Source organism: Lissotriton helveticus, chromosome 5_1 (genome assembly GCF_964261635.1).
Source record: "Lissotriton helveticus chromosome 5_1, aLisHel1.1, whole genome shotgun sequence".
Classification (NCBI taxonomy): domain Eukaryota; kingdom Metazoa; phylum Chordata; class Amphibia; order Caudata; family Salamandridae; genus Lissotriton; species Lissotriton helveticus.
This window is the reverse complement of record NC_136065.1, coordinates 753707045-753722883: the sequence shown is the minus strand read 5'-3', so window position 1 is coordinate 753722883 and position 15839 is coordinate 753707045. Positions and strand designations below refer to the sequence as shown.

Here is a 15839-nt window from a genome sequence, read left to right as displayed (position 1 = left end):
CTGGCGAAGAGAAGGGTTCTGTTTACATGGGACTGCAGAGGGTGCCCCAAAATTGAGAGGTGGTTGAAAGACATGGTATACTGCAGAGACCAACTAGAGATGTATGCAGAAGAACTTCCCACCTCATCCAAGCCCAGGGACATTTGGGCCCCACTACGAGAATACTTACTAACAAGCAGTGACGCACACGCTGACGGGGAACTGTGAGTGCAGATAATGGGGGAGGGACGATGCTGGTGCTATTGAGACACTACATGTGCGGTGTAACTGGTATAATTAGACGATATAACACATGGTGGCAGATCTGTGAGTTTACTGATGGATGTAAGGCGCTGTACAGTATGTAATCAAAGTATCCCTTGACTGTGTTTTGTTGTATTTCACTGATGGGTCTTCGTTTTTTTTTTAGCTAACTGCAGACTCGATATGAATATGCTATGAATACATTGTATGCTTACTGCAAAAATGATTTTAAAAAACTCTTGTTGGTTGTTTTCTGTTGATTTATAACATCTGTGCACTTGCTCGAACTGTACCATCTGCAAGTTTTTACACAGTGTGGAAAAAGAACTATGTTCAGCGCATGACGACGGTTATCCCTGCTGACAATACACAATATACAAGACTCAACCTGTAGCTGTGTCTGCAATAACGTCAAGCACATGTGTGGTATGAACCGCTGATCAATCGTAATGTTTATCTCATGTAGATGGATGGTTTACTACATGGCTCATTTTTGTGTGATACATGTTATTTTCCATGCTGATGTAATATTCAAAAACTGAATAAAAACAGATTTATAAAAAAAACAAAAACTAGTATCTGCTTCCAATAGCCCGCTAAGTGGGAACAGTCCCATAAAAGGTGTGACAGAGTGCCCAGCGAGCAGCATGCCCTCCTACATTGAGGACTTCGTGATGGGTTTCCTCTGTGAAGTCGGGGGGTTAGGTACTAGTAGGTGGCTATTTTCGTGGCCGTTTCAATGCTTGCCACATTACATGCTGTGTGCCAGGCTCTACAGTATATGTCTGACCATTCTTTCTGCAACAGTGATCTGCCCAGTTACCCTTCCATTCGTAACTGACCGAGAGACTTCCTAGTGCTAGGGTGTGGCGCTTGATGAGTTTGTATAAGTCTGATGTTAGGCGAGTGTCTGTGTGCCTCTTGAGTAGCCACTTCTTGAAAGGTGTGAGTGGTCTTCCTGCACCTTCCTGCACCTCTGGATGCATCACCCAAGGTCGGATCTGTAAATAGTGATAGCGTTCCGTCTCCTGGAGGTCCTGTTCCCTGCGAAAGTCAGAGAAAGTCAGGGGGCCTGTTTTGTCAAAGACATGTCCTATTGAGCGCTGGCCTTCTCTAGTCCAGTGTATGAACCCTGTCGAGTCCTTCCCTGCTGGATTGGTAACTGTAGGTATGATTAGGGATGGAAAGGTTGTGAGGCCCTGGGAGCTGGCCAGGCTAGTAGGGTGGAGTGAGTCACCTTAGAAAGGTGTAAGTTCCAGGGTCTGGCAGCTCTAGTAAGGAAGGGGACCCCTCCAAAGGGGCTGCTTAGCTAGAGCCCTGTCCATAAACAACCAGTGTTTCTCGGACTCCGGGCGAGACCACTCTACCAGCGGTCTCAGCTGAACGCCCACCAATAGGCTTGCAGATGGGGAACTCCCAGTTCTCCCTCAGCAGGGTCCCTGTAACTTAACTCACTACGCAGTCTAGGCTGCCGGTCTAGCCATATAAAGCGCTCCAATTCCCTCTGTAGTGAGTGTAGTACGCCCGAAGGGGGAACAAGTGGGACTGTCTAAAATAAGTATATTATCTTAGGGAGTATGGTCATTTGTATTGCCGCGATACGACCCAACCTCGACGGTGAGTGGGGCCTCCACTTATGAAGGTAGTCTCTCAAGTGCCACAGTAGTGCCGACTAACTCAGAGAATTAGTTCGATGGATACTGCCCGTGAGCTGCAAACCCAGGTAGGGTATTGAGTCTTGCGCCCAGTGAATTTAGTTTGACCGCTGAAGCACTCCCAAGGTGTCATGGGCGAGAGATAAAGTTGAGGGATTGGGACTTGTGCAAGTTGACCTTGAAGACTGACACTTGGGCGAAGCATTTAAGCTCTGCAAATAAAGCTGGAAGAGATTCCCTTGGTTTCTCCAAGTTGGCTACCACATCATCGGCATAGAGGCTAATTTTATGCTCTTCACCCCCGAATTATAACCCTCAAATTAAGGGGTCATCCTGAACCCTGTGAGCCATAGGCTTCATGTACAAGGCGAACAAGAGTGTCGACAGTGGGCAACGGTATCTTGTTCCTTTTTGGATGGGGAAGGTATTTGAAATGAGACTGTTCACACACGCCGAGCGTAGGGATTAGTGAAGCTGCCTAGCACCCATTCAATAAAATGCTGTGGCAAGCCGAAATAGATTAGGGTTGCCTTGAGATACAGCCAGTGAACCCTGCGCTCGACAACGAAGTGTTCAGATTTGTCTACTAAGTGTAAGACGGTTTTGTGTTGTCTGAACACTGACGCCCAGGGATGAAACCCGACTGATCAGGGTCTATCAACCCTGGTAGGTGAGGGGAGAGTCTCTGTGCCAAGATCCCAGTGAAAATCTTTAGATCTACATTGAGGAGGGAAATAGGGCGATACGACACACAATGTTGTTTGTCCTTACCTGCTTTAGGAATTATTGTCACCAATGCCTCCAACATCGGTGATGGAATGGGGGTGGACGCCCCGATCGAGTTGTATACCCTCACCAACAACGGGGCCAGTGTAGTGCAAAAGGTTTAAAAACAGTAGAAGAAACTACGTCCGGACCCCGTGATTTATGCGGTTTTAATTTAGATACGCGGAGATAACTTCCTCCAGCCTAATTGGGGATTTGAGATCCGCAGCTTGACTCGGGACTAGCTCAGCAGTGTTCACCCCTTGTAAATATCGGACTAGGCCCTCCTCCGGTAATTTCTGAGCCCCGTATAAGGACGCATAGAACTGTCTAAATGCCTCCGCAATGCCCTGATCAGTAGTTTGCTCCTGTCCTAGCTGATATATTACCATGGAGATGTTAGATGTCTGCCTCTGCGGCCTCAGTCTGTTGGCTAAGAGCCTCCCGTTTCTATCCCACACTACATAAAAGGCATGTCGGAGAGCATCATATCTAAATCGAGGCCCACCAATTGGGCTCTCGCTGTTTTGAGTTGTTTCCAGACCCTAGGTGCCCCTTTTATCTGGTGGATGCATTCCGATTCCAGAACTGCATTCAAGATCTGCTCTGTTTTCTCTCTGCTGGTCGTGTTATCGTCTGCGGATATCGCTAGAAACTACCCCCTCACCACCGCCTTCAGGGCGTCCCACAGGATTGCAATCGATGTATCGGGAGTGTTGTTGATGGCCAGATAGTCAGTTATAGCTTTGATGATCAGCTTGATTATAGAGGGGCGCTACATCATCATCATCTCTCTAAGGCGCCAAAGGCTTCGAGGCGAGCCGTAGTGGGGAAGGGACAGATATATGCACACAGCTGAGTGATCAGACTGGGGGCATGGAAGGATCTCCACCTTTTGCGTCTGTTGTGTCTGTGTATCCAATGTCAGCATGTAATCTATTTTGGCGTATGTTTTGTCGGAATCTGATTAGAATGTGTACTCTCTGGAGGACGGGTGGTGTAACCGCCAAACATCTGTAAGCCCTGCCTCGGATAGTAGTTGCCTCCCTTTCTCAGTGAGGGCACCTGTCTGCCCTGTGCGCTGACATGATCCATCCAGTTTGTTGTCAAAGGCCAAGTTAAAGTCCCCTCCCAGAAGAATTGATCTATCAGGGTAGCCTGACAGCTCTTGAATCACGTCCCGGAGGAACCCCTCCTGTCCATCATTGGGGACATAAACTGTAGCTATTGTAATAGGGACCCGACCCAGTATGAAGGCGTATGCTAAGAGTCTGCTCTTGATGTTGGCCTGTTTAAGGCCAATTTTACCCTGGAGCCTAGCAGAGACCAGAATACCCTCCCCTGCTGTCTTAGAGGAATGAGATGAGAACAACTGGTGAGGGAATGCCCTAGACTGTAATCGGAGTGTCTTTTGCCAGGAGGTGCGTCTCCTGAAGGAGACAAATGTGGGCGTCAGAGTTTTCTAGGAACGACAGGACTGCTCGCCTCTTAAGTGGGCTATTAAGGCTTTTAACATTAAGCGCTAACATTTTAATGTCGGCTGTCATAATAGTGGATGTCAGAATGCGCATGAAGGAACTGTGAACCCAGACCCAACCCCAACCTGGGAATAGCCATGCTTGTGCCAACTCTGAGTACCCAATGGTCATCCTTACATATGTATCTCCAAGTTCTTGCATATTTAGTAGGAGTAGGAGGGAACCCCATTATCCCAAATGCAGAACATTCAAAACTTAAGAGTAACTTACGAAGTCTGTGATTGTCCTGGGACCCAAACCCCATGGAGAGACGTGAGATGTTCAGCAGGACCCAATACACCGCCCCATCCCACTGAAGCCCCAGTTTCATAGACCCGGATGTGCCACCACCTCTTCCATTCGCCCCCAAAGTCCTTGCGGTCTTCACTCTGCGGCAGCTAAGTGCTCTTCCAGTGTTGCAATAACTGCTTTTCTTTCTTTGTCCATCGTCTCGGGTTCAGGTAGGAGGCGCAGGTGGTACTTCTGTCTGTCTCCATCTTTCTGCTCCAGTACGTCATCCTCCAGTGTCATCCTCCAGTGTCATCCTGTGGTGGGCCCCCGCGTCATCTTCAGGCAGTTGATTAGTGTTTTGGCTTTCTGCAGTGAGTGAATTTGACGTGGCTTGCCATCCCACTTAAAAATTATCCGGAAGGGGTGCCCCCAGGAACAGGAAATGTCTTTGGAGGGCAAGAATGTTGTGATCGGCCTCAACTCCCTTCTTTTTTGCAGGGTCGATGCGGCTAAGTCGTGATACAGGAGAGGCCTGGATCAGCGAAAGTTTATAGGGTGCTTGTAGCGTGCTTCCCAGAGAATCCGTTCTTTTAGCTGAAAATCATGGACGCACGTTAGGATGTCCGGAGGGGGAGCGGTCGCCGGTCTCCTAGGCCCCACTCGGTGGGTCTGATCCAATTTGATCCGCTGCTCTGGAGGAGCTCCCAAGATGAATCAGAAGAGTTCTTCCACGAAGGCTTCTATGTCCTGCCCTTCCACTCCCTGAGGGACTGCTCGGATTCATACATTGTTCCGTCTGGAGCGGTTCTTGAGTTCCTCCGCGGGGACCTGAAGGTCTAGTTGCTGGTCTTGAAGGTGGAGGACCTGTTGAAGCTGGTCAATCTCTTCATCCATTGTTGAGGCCTGTGTCTCCAGTGTGTCCACTCTTTCGCCAACTTAGTCTGTCACTTCGCAATTCCCGGAGTTCCATGGATATCTCTTTCTTCATGGCATGGAATTCCCCTTTCAGAGAGGCGAATAAAGATTCAAGGAAGGCGCACGTGACAGGTCCTTCAGCGTCACCCTGCTCGTGGTCTACTGAGTGTCCACTCGAGGATGGGGCTGCCTCTGCCCCTCCAGGGCTGGTTTCAAGAAAGAGATCCTTTACTGAACGCTCCTTCTTCGCCTTGTTGGTCGCCATGGTTTAAAGTCTCTCCTCTTATGTCCGTACTCTGGGCTTTGGTTTCAGGGCTCGAGGCCAAGAGCAGCTGAATCAATAAAGGGTGACTTCGACCCCCGCTCAACCTCTGAGTTTCTCAGAGCAATCCGTCACTGCACCATCCAACACCGAAGCTAGGCCGCAAACGTCTCAGGGCATGCGTAGACAGTCTTCTCCCCTCGCCGTACTCTGTCTGCTCTCCTGAAGGGGGCAGTAGTTGTGGGCCGGCCAGCCTGCTCGCTTTGGTCTCCCAGACGTTGCCCAACAGTTGGCCCTGGCAAGCGCACAAGGGCTACCCCGACTATCTCGGGACCTGCTGCACCGGTCTTCCTCCTCCCGGGTATTACCTGCAGTTGTGAGCCCACTTGGCCCGGCCTGTCTACGCTGTATCTCCCTAGGCCGTCGCACCACTCAGGGTCATCAGATGTGCTCTGGAGCCCTTCACGGAGCCATAAGTTAACTCACTCGCCGGTGTCTTCGGGCCTACAAGGCCTTCTCTGTGCACCTCCGCCTCCCGCTGCATGTCTGGGGGAAATGAGGTGCTAAAACACAATCCAGCCCACTCCTGTGCTCCAGGGAGTGAGCCCTGCTGCCCACTCCACACCCTATGTTCGAGGCACCTGCCCTGTGTGCCAGCTCCTGTCCCTGTAGGCTTCCCCCTCGGGCTCTGCGGTCGGAGGTCACCTGCCCGCTCTGCTCTCGGCCTCGGCGCTGGCTGGGGATCGGAGTTGCTGAGGGAGAGGGGAGCCCCGCTCCCTCTCCCTGTCTCCCACTTGGGCTGCCTAACCTCCTTCAGGACTCCCACAGGCTGGCCGCTGATGTCCTGGGGTCGAGGGAGTACACTGAATTTCCCCAAGGAGGGGTACGGGTCTTCAGGTCTTCAGCTGGGCCGGCACACTTCTACTCTCCGGACTTGATCACGCAGCAGGGCTCGCTCCACCTCGCCGGGGTTCCTTGTACACTGCGGCCCGGATCCATCGCTGCCCAGCACTCTACAGCCTGAGTGCGCGAGCCCGCGCAGGCTCCAGTAAACTTTGTATGCTAGCCTCCGGCCTATTGACCCGAAGGCCCAGCATTGTGGGAGTGACAGTCGTGGTCCCCCGGGGCCTGCACCTCGCCTCCTCCACCCCCCCCCGCCGGCCCACAATGCGGCAGGGTCATTCGCAGGGGGTGTCAGCGATATTTCTTCATCTCCCAGGGTCAGCTATATGTTGCTGTTGAGCTTGGGGCCCATGTGAAGGACCGGAGCGGCGAGTAGGCACGTCCTACTCGGCCACCATCTTGGCCACACCCCCAGCCCTATGTATAGTGTAAACTATTTGTAGTAGTTGACAATAATGTATTACATTTTTAACTCTAAACACTGGATATTTGCTGGCTGTTGCCCCGCAAGTTTTGTAGTAGTAATCAATCCAAATCTGTGATAGATTCATATGATAGGCATTGGTTAGATGTTGAATTGTCCTCAACAACAGTCAAGTATGTGTCCTATTAGTGGCATGCCTAAAACCAGCCCCTCCCCCTCTTGACTCTTTGTCACAATTAAATTTCTTGCCCCCTCTTCATCAAGATCAGATTGGAAGTTTTGCCACTCCAAAAGCAACCAAATTGCATGAAACTCAGAGGGTCTTCCTTGTGGAGTTAAAGTTGTAGACTGAAGAGAGCATGGCTATGGTGGGCAAATTGTGGTGACACGTTGTAGGCAGAATACAGTTTTGTTTTCTGAAATATAAAAATGTTGGTGAGAGAGCAAAGAATGTAACTGTCAATGGCAAAAAAACCTTTTACGGTTTCTCTCGGAAGGCATGAGTGTTTAGTGTTTAAGTACTTTATTTGATTTAAAAAAAATCATAAAAGGGTGGACTTACCACCATGCAAGCGGTATTTACATCATAAAAGCAACACAAATTAAACTTTAAATCAAGTTAAAAGTTGATATCATGCTCTACAAAGGTAGCAGAAAAAAGGTCTAAAAGGAAAAGAATAAACAAATGATGTGAGTTCTTGCTGAGGACACATTAATTTTGACTCATAATAAAAGGAAAAAGTTTAAAAGAATAATGATTATACAAACAAAAAGGCTCGTTATTTTTTTACGTATAATACAAAAAGATAGAAGGCATGAAAGATTTACTAGGAATACCATGTAAATAGTCTGCAACTACTGTGTTCCTATCAAATATGACCGTTGAACATGAAGAGATTCAACTAAGAGACTGCAGTGTCTTAGGGGAAACACCAAGCACAGTCATGCATGAATCTGAGAATCCTATGACAAAGGTCCCCAAGGTACCAGAGTATAAAACAGCTGAGATCTTGATTAAGCAGCATTTGGATTTTGTGTCTGAAAAATATTCTTGAGCACTATCATTTATTGGAATATGAGAAACTGCTTCATGACATTGAATTATGCTATTCAGTTCAACATAGGTCCCAGAGGCCATTTTAAACAAGAATGTAAATAAAGTGGGCACTGTTGAGATCATGCCACATTAATATTCATAAGGAGCCCACAATGCTTAATGATTTAGTAAAGCTGTCTCCATAACTGGTTACCTGGATTCCACACCTTGAGCTTTAAAAATAAGAAAGCATTTGACATCGTATTTCCCGTGGAGTAACTAAAAGAGGAGAATGATGTCCTAGTTTTGAAAAAGATGTTTCTTACAGAGCTGCAATGTCAGACAGTGACATAGTTATATAGATAGACACACCATAAAAGTTATTTTTATTTCTTTTTTTTTTTTTTAAAGTCCTCAATTTCTTTATTCCTGACATCACTATCACAATTTACAGGGCAATATACCTGATGTAATGAAAAAATAAAAGACAAACTACAACAGATATAAAAAAAATAAGACCTCAGGAATGTACATCTAAATCAACACTACATTGTATTCAACAGCTGCACTTTTGTTTTAGCGAACTGTGGCTATGAGTCCTGAACAAGAAGGTTCTCCTGTTTAAGCTGCAGTAACTTTTCTGCCTAGGATCATTGCTCCTTCTGTGGTAGATTACAGTTCCTCCTAATGCACATGGATGACTGTCTCAAAGTAACCTGCAGCTTTCCTGACAACTCCTCGCTCTCCTGCTAAGAACTGTAGCCTTATGGCATCTTATTAAAACCTTCTGCCACCATATCCGCCGCTTCCACCACCAGTTCCACCACCTGCTCCGTAGCCACCGCCTCCACCACCACCATAGGGACTGCTGCCAGAACTTCGTCCACCACCAAATCCGCTTCCACCCTTCATCGGCCCATAGTTGGATTGCTGTTGGCCACCATAATTTCCGAAATCGTTGTAGCCACCACTGCCCCCATAGCCACCGCCTCCACCGCCACCAAAGTTTCCTCCTTCGTTGTAGTTATCGTAGCCTTCGCTACCACCACCACCATATCCTCCACCACCTTGGCTCCCATAACCACCAGGACTACCACCATACCCGCCGCTTCTTCCACCACCATAGCCAGAGCCGCCTCCATAGTTTCCACCGTCCCTGCCATAGCCGTTGTATCCATCTCCGCCACCGTACCCACGGCTTCCACCACCACCACCGAAGCCTCCTGGGCTGCTGAAGTTTCCTCCTCCACGACCACCGAAGTTGCCGCCGCCGCCACCACCACCATTGCCGATGCTGCTTTCTCGGCCACCACCAAAACTGCTTGAACCACCACGACCTCTTTGAGAACCAGCCGTCTGCATTTCTTGTTTGGAAAGTGCCTTCTTAACTTCACAGTTATGCCCATTGATTGTATGGTGTTTCTGAACAACAATTTTGTCGACTGTATCATGGTCATCGAATGTTACAAATGCGAAGCCTCTTTTCCTCCCGCTCCGGTGATCTTCCATTACTTCAATTATTTCGATCTTTCCGTACTCTTCGAAGTAGTCTCTTAAATTATATTCTTCTGTATCTTCCTTAATCCCCCCAACAAAGATTTTTTTGACTGTCAGGTTTGCACCAGGCCTTGCAGAGTCTTCGCGTGACACTGCTCGCTTTGGTTCTACGATACGTCCATCAACCTTGTGTGACCAAGCTGCCATTGCAGCATCCACTTCTTCCACGCAGGAGTAAGTCACAAATCCAAATCCCCTGGAACGTTTTGTTTGTGGGTCCCTCATTACCAAGCAATCGGTGAGTTTGCCCCATTGTTCGAAATGTTCCTTTAAGCTGTCATCTGTTGTTTCGAAGCTTAAGCCTCCGATGAAGAGTTTCCTCAACTGCTCCGGCTCCTTGTGATCACGGCCGCCCATTACTGCTTGTGCCGCGAGACGCTTCGATGTTAGTCTGTTCGCCCAGGAGGAGGAGGAAGTTATGTTGACAAATATTATTTGTATAGAATAGTGTACTGATGTAGTCAAGTTGCTGAATCAGAGTTATATTTTTCTTAATTAAGTTGTTTCTCCTTTGTTCACTTAAAATGTTCCAAATGTTAAAGTTCTTAACAGTTGTTTGTTTTCAGTTGAATATATCAACAGGTAGGCATCTGAGATAGAGTAGTCCAACAAAATTTACTGACGTTTTTGCAAACACCTTTTCACCGTTATGCTTATGCAACTTGAAGTTTCTCAAGGCCAAACTAACATGGTGATCAGCATGAACATTAAGGAGCTTAAAAGCTTAAGAATGTTAGCATGGGTGATGACATTCAACAGGTAGAAAAGGCTACTTATCTCGGAGTGGATATTATGGCCAGCGTCGAAGGGATAGTTGACTGCAATATTTACCCCCTGTTTTTTTTTTTAAAGTTTTTATTGAGACCAAAATACAGTCACACAGCGTCATGCCGACAACCCTGAGGCTGGCCGCTATCTAGCAACAAATCGACATTAAGGATGTATTATAGTCCACAGTATGCAATGAATGAGCAGCAGCAGCATCCCAGGCGCATCAACAATGAGCATATGCAACAGCAAAAAATCATAATTGTTTACAATTGTCAGGCAGATAGACATGCAGCATGCAATTGGTAATGAAAAGGAGAACAGGTTAACTGTATATATACGAATGCCCAAGGAGCGGAAAGCAGCACATTTCAAATCAAGGAACGTCTATCCACCAATTTCTCCCTCCACCCTCCCTCCCCCCCCCCTCTCCCTAAAAAGAAAATACAGTAATAAAACCGAACTCTGGTGCATAGGATAAAACTACAAACGGGCATTGGGTCGGGTGTATGGAAGTATTAATGTCTTTGGGCGGGGCGACACAGAGCGAACATACCGGCAGAAGCAGAAGTCCATACAGCAGAGGGGACCATGGAAGCGCAGGGGAAGAAGAGGGGTCTACTCGTACAGGGGGGGGGAGAAGGCACAGTGTTCGGGAGAGGCAGAACAGACCCCGGCCATGTACAGACGCAAAGCCACACTCATGACCCCATCATATCTGGAGCGCTCACATAAAATGCAGCCACTCCCCAGGGCACGCTGTCGCAGCGGAGTGCAGCTGCAGGGAAAGTGGGGTCATCCCATATCATCGGATATCGCTCCTGGTAGCGATTGTGTAGAGTCAGGAGAGGATGTGTGCTCACGCGTCCACAGCGTAAAGGGCTCCCAGATGTCTCTAGGCCTGGAAGCGGAAGGCATCAATTCCCAGTAGCGCTCAAGCTGTGTGTTACCGTATGTCACATCCCGAACCCATGCAGCAAATGAAGGAGTCGCTCGCCTACCCCAGTGCACCGCCACCTGCCTCTTAGCAAAAAGGAGCAGTATCGCATGTAGCTTTCTGTGCGCGGGTAATGTGTCATGAACCCAGCCCAGTAGCCCCAGGAGCGGGGACGGTGTGTCTGACCTATGAAGTATCTGGTTAATAGCAGTGAAGATGTCTAGCCAGTATTCCTCTAGTTTAGGGCAACTCAATGCCACATGTATAAAAGAGGCATTCTCGCGGCCGCATTTCCAACATTCAGAGTCTTCCCTAAGACCCATGCGGTGTAGCGAGATCGGCGTGCGGTAATACCTGTGCAAAAACTTAAAATGTACTAATCTCAGCCTGTAATTGGGCAATAACATCGTAAGTTGTCCGCAGCAGAATTCCCACTGTTCCTCTGTAAGGGGCTCCTCCAGGTCCGCATTCCAAGCCTGCATTGAAGAAGGCACTATGACGGGGGATTGGTCCTGCATACAGTTGTACAATCGGGACACAAGTTTTCTGGGGGAGGGTCTCGAAAGCAGATTTTGAAGAGCCTCGAGCTGCGGCGGTTCGTCGGGGAACTGGGGCCACATCTCCTTACAGGACGCCTTCAGTGAGTGGTATAAAAGTAAGTCAGAAAATGACTCCGGGTGCCCCTCCTCGCATGTACCCAGGTCTCGAAAGGTGCCATCAGGGTACAGATCAGCAAATGTGTGTAGTGTCTGCCCTCGAAGCTTAATTGTGCCACCGCCTTCACTCAAGCAGGGTAACATAGGGTTGCCGCGTAGCGGGATCGCTGGCGCATATAGTAGGGGTAGTCAGGCTCTGTTTCGCAATTCGCGCCACGTCCAGCGAAGCAGTTCCACCGTGTCCACGTCTTTTGAAGGGCGAGACACCTTGCCATATAACGTTACGTTCAGAGGGGATGGGGCCGCCGCAGCCATCTCTACCGCAACATGCGGCTGGTAAGGGGTGGGAAAAGCCCAGAAGTGCAAAAACTGCGCCTGTGCACATAGTGAATATAGTTTCATGTCCAGAGCCCCCAGACCGCCCTGCCGCAGTGGAAGCGTGAGTAGCGCCCAAAACGTTCTCGCCTGGCCACCAGCCCACACAAGTGTCAGTAGTAGCGATCTCACTCTTGCATGAAAATGCGCCGTCAGTGGTATGGGAAGATTGACAAATAAGTAGAGAAACTTTGGGAGGACAACCATCTTCGCCAGAGCTATCCTTGCGACCAGCGATAAGGGTAGTTTGTTCCATATTTCCACCTTGCCCTCCAGCCAGTCTACTGCTCTCCCAAAATTGAGAGACCACAATTCCTGCAAATCACGGCTTATCCATACCCCAAGGTATTTCACAGCATCAACTTCCCAGCGTAGTGGGTAATCAGAGGGTGTCTCTCGCGTGGTATCAGTGAGAGGGAAGACTACAGACTTCGACCAGTTGATGGATATCCCAGCCAAGCCCTCAAAACGGACAAATTCTCGCAATAGGGGGTTTAGGTTTACCGAGGGATTGAGAACATACAGCGTGACATCATCAGCGTACAAGGATATAAGCAGGTTCCGTGAACTGAATCCTATCCCCCTCGCTGTGTGGTGTTGTCGAATCCGAGCGGCAAGGGGCTCCATTGCTATCGCAAATAATAGCGGGGATAAAGGACAGCCCTGTCTGGTCCCGCGGGATATGGCAAATGACTCCGAGACAAGCCCATTTATGCTTACTCTAGCTCTAGGTGCGACGTACAGCAACTTAATCAAGTTTATGAAGAGGGGACTGAATCCCATTCGGCCCAGAATCCTAAAGAGGAAGGGCCATTCTAGTGAATCAAATGCTTTGGTAGCATCCAAAAACACAACCGCAGCTTGTGTAGAAGGATGCAAGTAGTGAAGAACGGAAAAAATCGTCCTGAGGTTATGGGACGTCGCTCTGCCAGGTATAAAGCCGGACTGATCAGGGAGCGCTACCATCGGTAGCAAAGGCTGTAGCCTGTCCGCAATGATCTTAGCATATATCTTCGCATCTACGTTGATTAAGTAGAGAGGACGGTATGAATCTAGGATCAGGCTGTCCTTATCTGGTTTGAGCAGCGCTATAATTAAAGCTTCACGCATTGTCTCGGGTAGGGAGCCCAACTCCAGGGCTTCAACAAAGATTGAATGCAGTTTGGACGCCAATTCCTCGGCATACGCCTTATAGAAGGCCGTAGTCAGACCGTCTGGGCCCGGGGCCTTGCTCGCAGGCATGCTTTTAATCACCTGAGCTATATCTTGGACAGTGATGGGGACGTCCATATATTGGCGGTGGTAGTCATTGAACCAGACAATGGCAATGGAGTCTAAAAAGTCTTCCAGAGATTCGGGAACCGTGGGTTGCCTGGAGGTGTATAGAGATTCGTAGAATGCAGCAAACGTTTCCAGCACTCCCTCCTGACCAACAACCATATTCCCTTCACTATTTTTAATGGAGTGTATGTAGTGAGGTTGAGTGCGAGGAGCTATCAGTCGCGCCAGAGTCCTGCTCGGCCTGTCCCCCTCACCGTATCTACGGGCCTCGGCCTGCTTTCCCAGGAAGGCAATCTCCCGTTGAGCTTCCTCATTAAAGGCTAGCAATTTTGCCTTCATCTGGCCTGCCGTTTCCGGAGATGGATCCCGGCAGAATGTCAGGTCTAGCTCACGCAGTTCCGATTCAAGTTTAGTCAGCGAGAGCCGTATAGAGCGCAGCACTCCGGTTTGCCTAGCAATACATTGTCCGCGGATAACCGCCTTGAAAGCGTCCCACACTGTAGCTACCGTGGACGTAGACCCCTCATTTTCTGCAAAATAGTGCACAATATCTGCTCGGATTTCCTCTGTGAAGACCGTGTCAGTTAGGGCATGGGGGGGCATGGGGGGGCAGTCGCCAAGCAAACGCTCGTTTAGGGACCCCGGGTATCCTCAATTCTAACTGGCAGGGGGCATGGTCAGAGAGGGACCTAGCCTGTATGGATGTGTCAAGCGTCCACGACGCCACGGCCGGTGAAACCAGCCAGTAGTCTAGTCGGGACCAGGCTGCATGATGGCTGGTTATGCATGTACCCACAGCGTCAGCTGGATGTCTAGCCCTCCACACGTCAGATAACACCCCCTCCTCCATCACATCCAGAACGGCCTGTCTGGCCCCAGTGTGTGTAGGCCTGCCCACACCTCTCCGGTCCAAAGCATCATTTAGTGGAACATTAAAATCCCCCCCTAGGACAATATGCGAGCAATCCAACATCGTTATCCGGGCCCAGATATTTCTAAAAAACTCCGGGTCATCTACATTTGGGCCATAAATGGCGGCAAGTATTAGTGGTCTGCCTTGTAGAGAACCATGCACAATGACATATCTGCCCTCCCCATCTAGTATAACATCATGCTCTCGCCAGTCCAGGCCTCTGCGAATGAGTATCGCTACACCTCTAGCATAGTTTGAATAAATCGCAGAATACACCTGTGACCATCTCGAGTGTTTCAATCTGGACGAAGGGCTAGAATTTACATGAGTCTCCTGCAAGAAACATATGTCAACATTGTGTCTAGCAAGCATGCCATGCATCAATCTGGCCTTCTTATGATCCCCCAAACCTCTAATGTTCCAAGTCCACAGCTTAACATTCCCCATGTCGCTTTACATTTAGAACACCAATTGTTAACCCGGTATCCGCCCTCTCTCCACCAAACCTCTCAGCCCAATTTGAGTGTAGAAATTTTGCATGTGTGCCAGCAATCTGATCGTATCCTGTAAAGCACCAACTTTGAACATTTAGCAAACAATTCAACCCCCCCGCCACCCCCCACCCTCACTAACCCCCCAATCAGGTCGTGACAAAGCCCAACTATCTAAACCCATGTCGTGTCGCAAACTAGACACTCAAACAGAGGGAGACACCCCGTGAGGCGTGGTGCTCCAGGCTTACACCCCCGTTTACACAGGGTGGCTACATTCAAGTATGAATTTCCATGACCCAATTGGTTATCAGTACATAGGGCCGCAACAGGATTACACAGCAGGACACTGAAAAATCGTGCGCCCCAGCAGTCTCTTCAGCGTTACAGGGTAGCAATTCGGACTATACCTCCTCATCCAGGCAAGGCACTCATGACAATAGGGTGAAAAAATGAGGCTAGAGCAGTAAAGCAATACTTTAGAATTGAAATAGAAAGCTCAATAGTGTATCAATGCTAGCATATTAGTCATTATCACTTAGGCGATCAGAGTCAGTTTCAAGTCTCGGCGACTTTCGCCTCGCCCCAGGCCCACTAATGTGTCTTGCAAACTTCAGTGCTGATTTTGCGTCCGTAAAAAAGTGTGAGGTGTGTTCATGAATTACCCTTAGCTTAGCTGGATACAAAAGTGCGTATTTGATGTTAGCTTGCAGAAGAATTTTCTTGGCTGGCAGGAACTCTTTTCGCGCCGCTTGGACCAGGGGGGTAAAGTCAGGGTAAAATGAGATGTTATTACCTTTATGTGTAATCTTACCCTTCTCCCTAGCGAGGCGTAGTATGAGGTCTCTGTCTTGGAAATTAAGCAGTTTAGCAAGAATGGGACGGGGCGGTGTGCCCGGCGCCGGCACCT

General features: G+C 48.9%; 2 protein-coding genes across 4 annotated transcripts in view; one reads left to right on the top strand and one right to left on the bottom strand.

The window, feature by feature from the left end:
- The window catches only part of ZSWIM8 (zinc finger SWIM-type containing 8), a 2353271-nt gene that overhangs the window by 715823 nt on the left and 1621609 nt on the right, over positions 1 to 15839 (top strand). The window lies entirely within an intron of this gene.
- Positions 8352 to 9918, bottom strand: LOC144754894 (heterogeneous nuclear ribonucleoprotein A1-like). The gene has a single exon (XM_078643223.1). The coding sequence runs from the start codon at positions 9863 to 9865 to the stop codon at positions 8729 to 8731; it is 1137 nt and encodes a 378-aa protein (XP_078499349.1). The 5' UTR covers positions 9866 to 9918; the 3' UTR covers positions 8352 to 8728.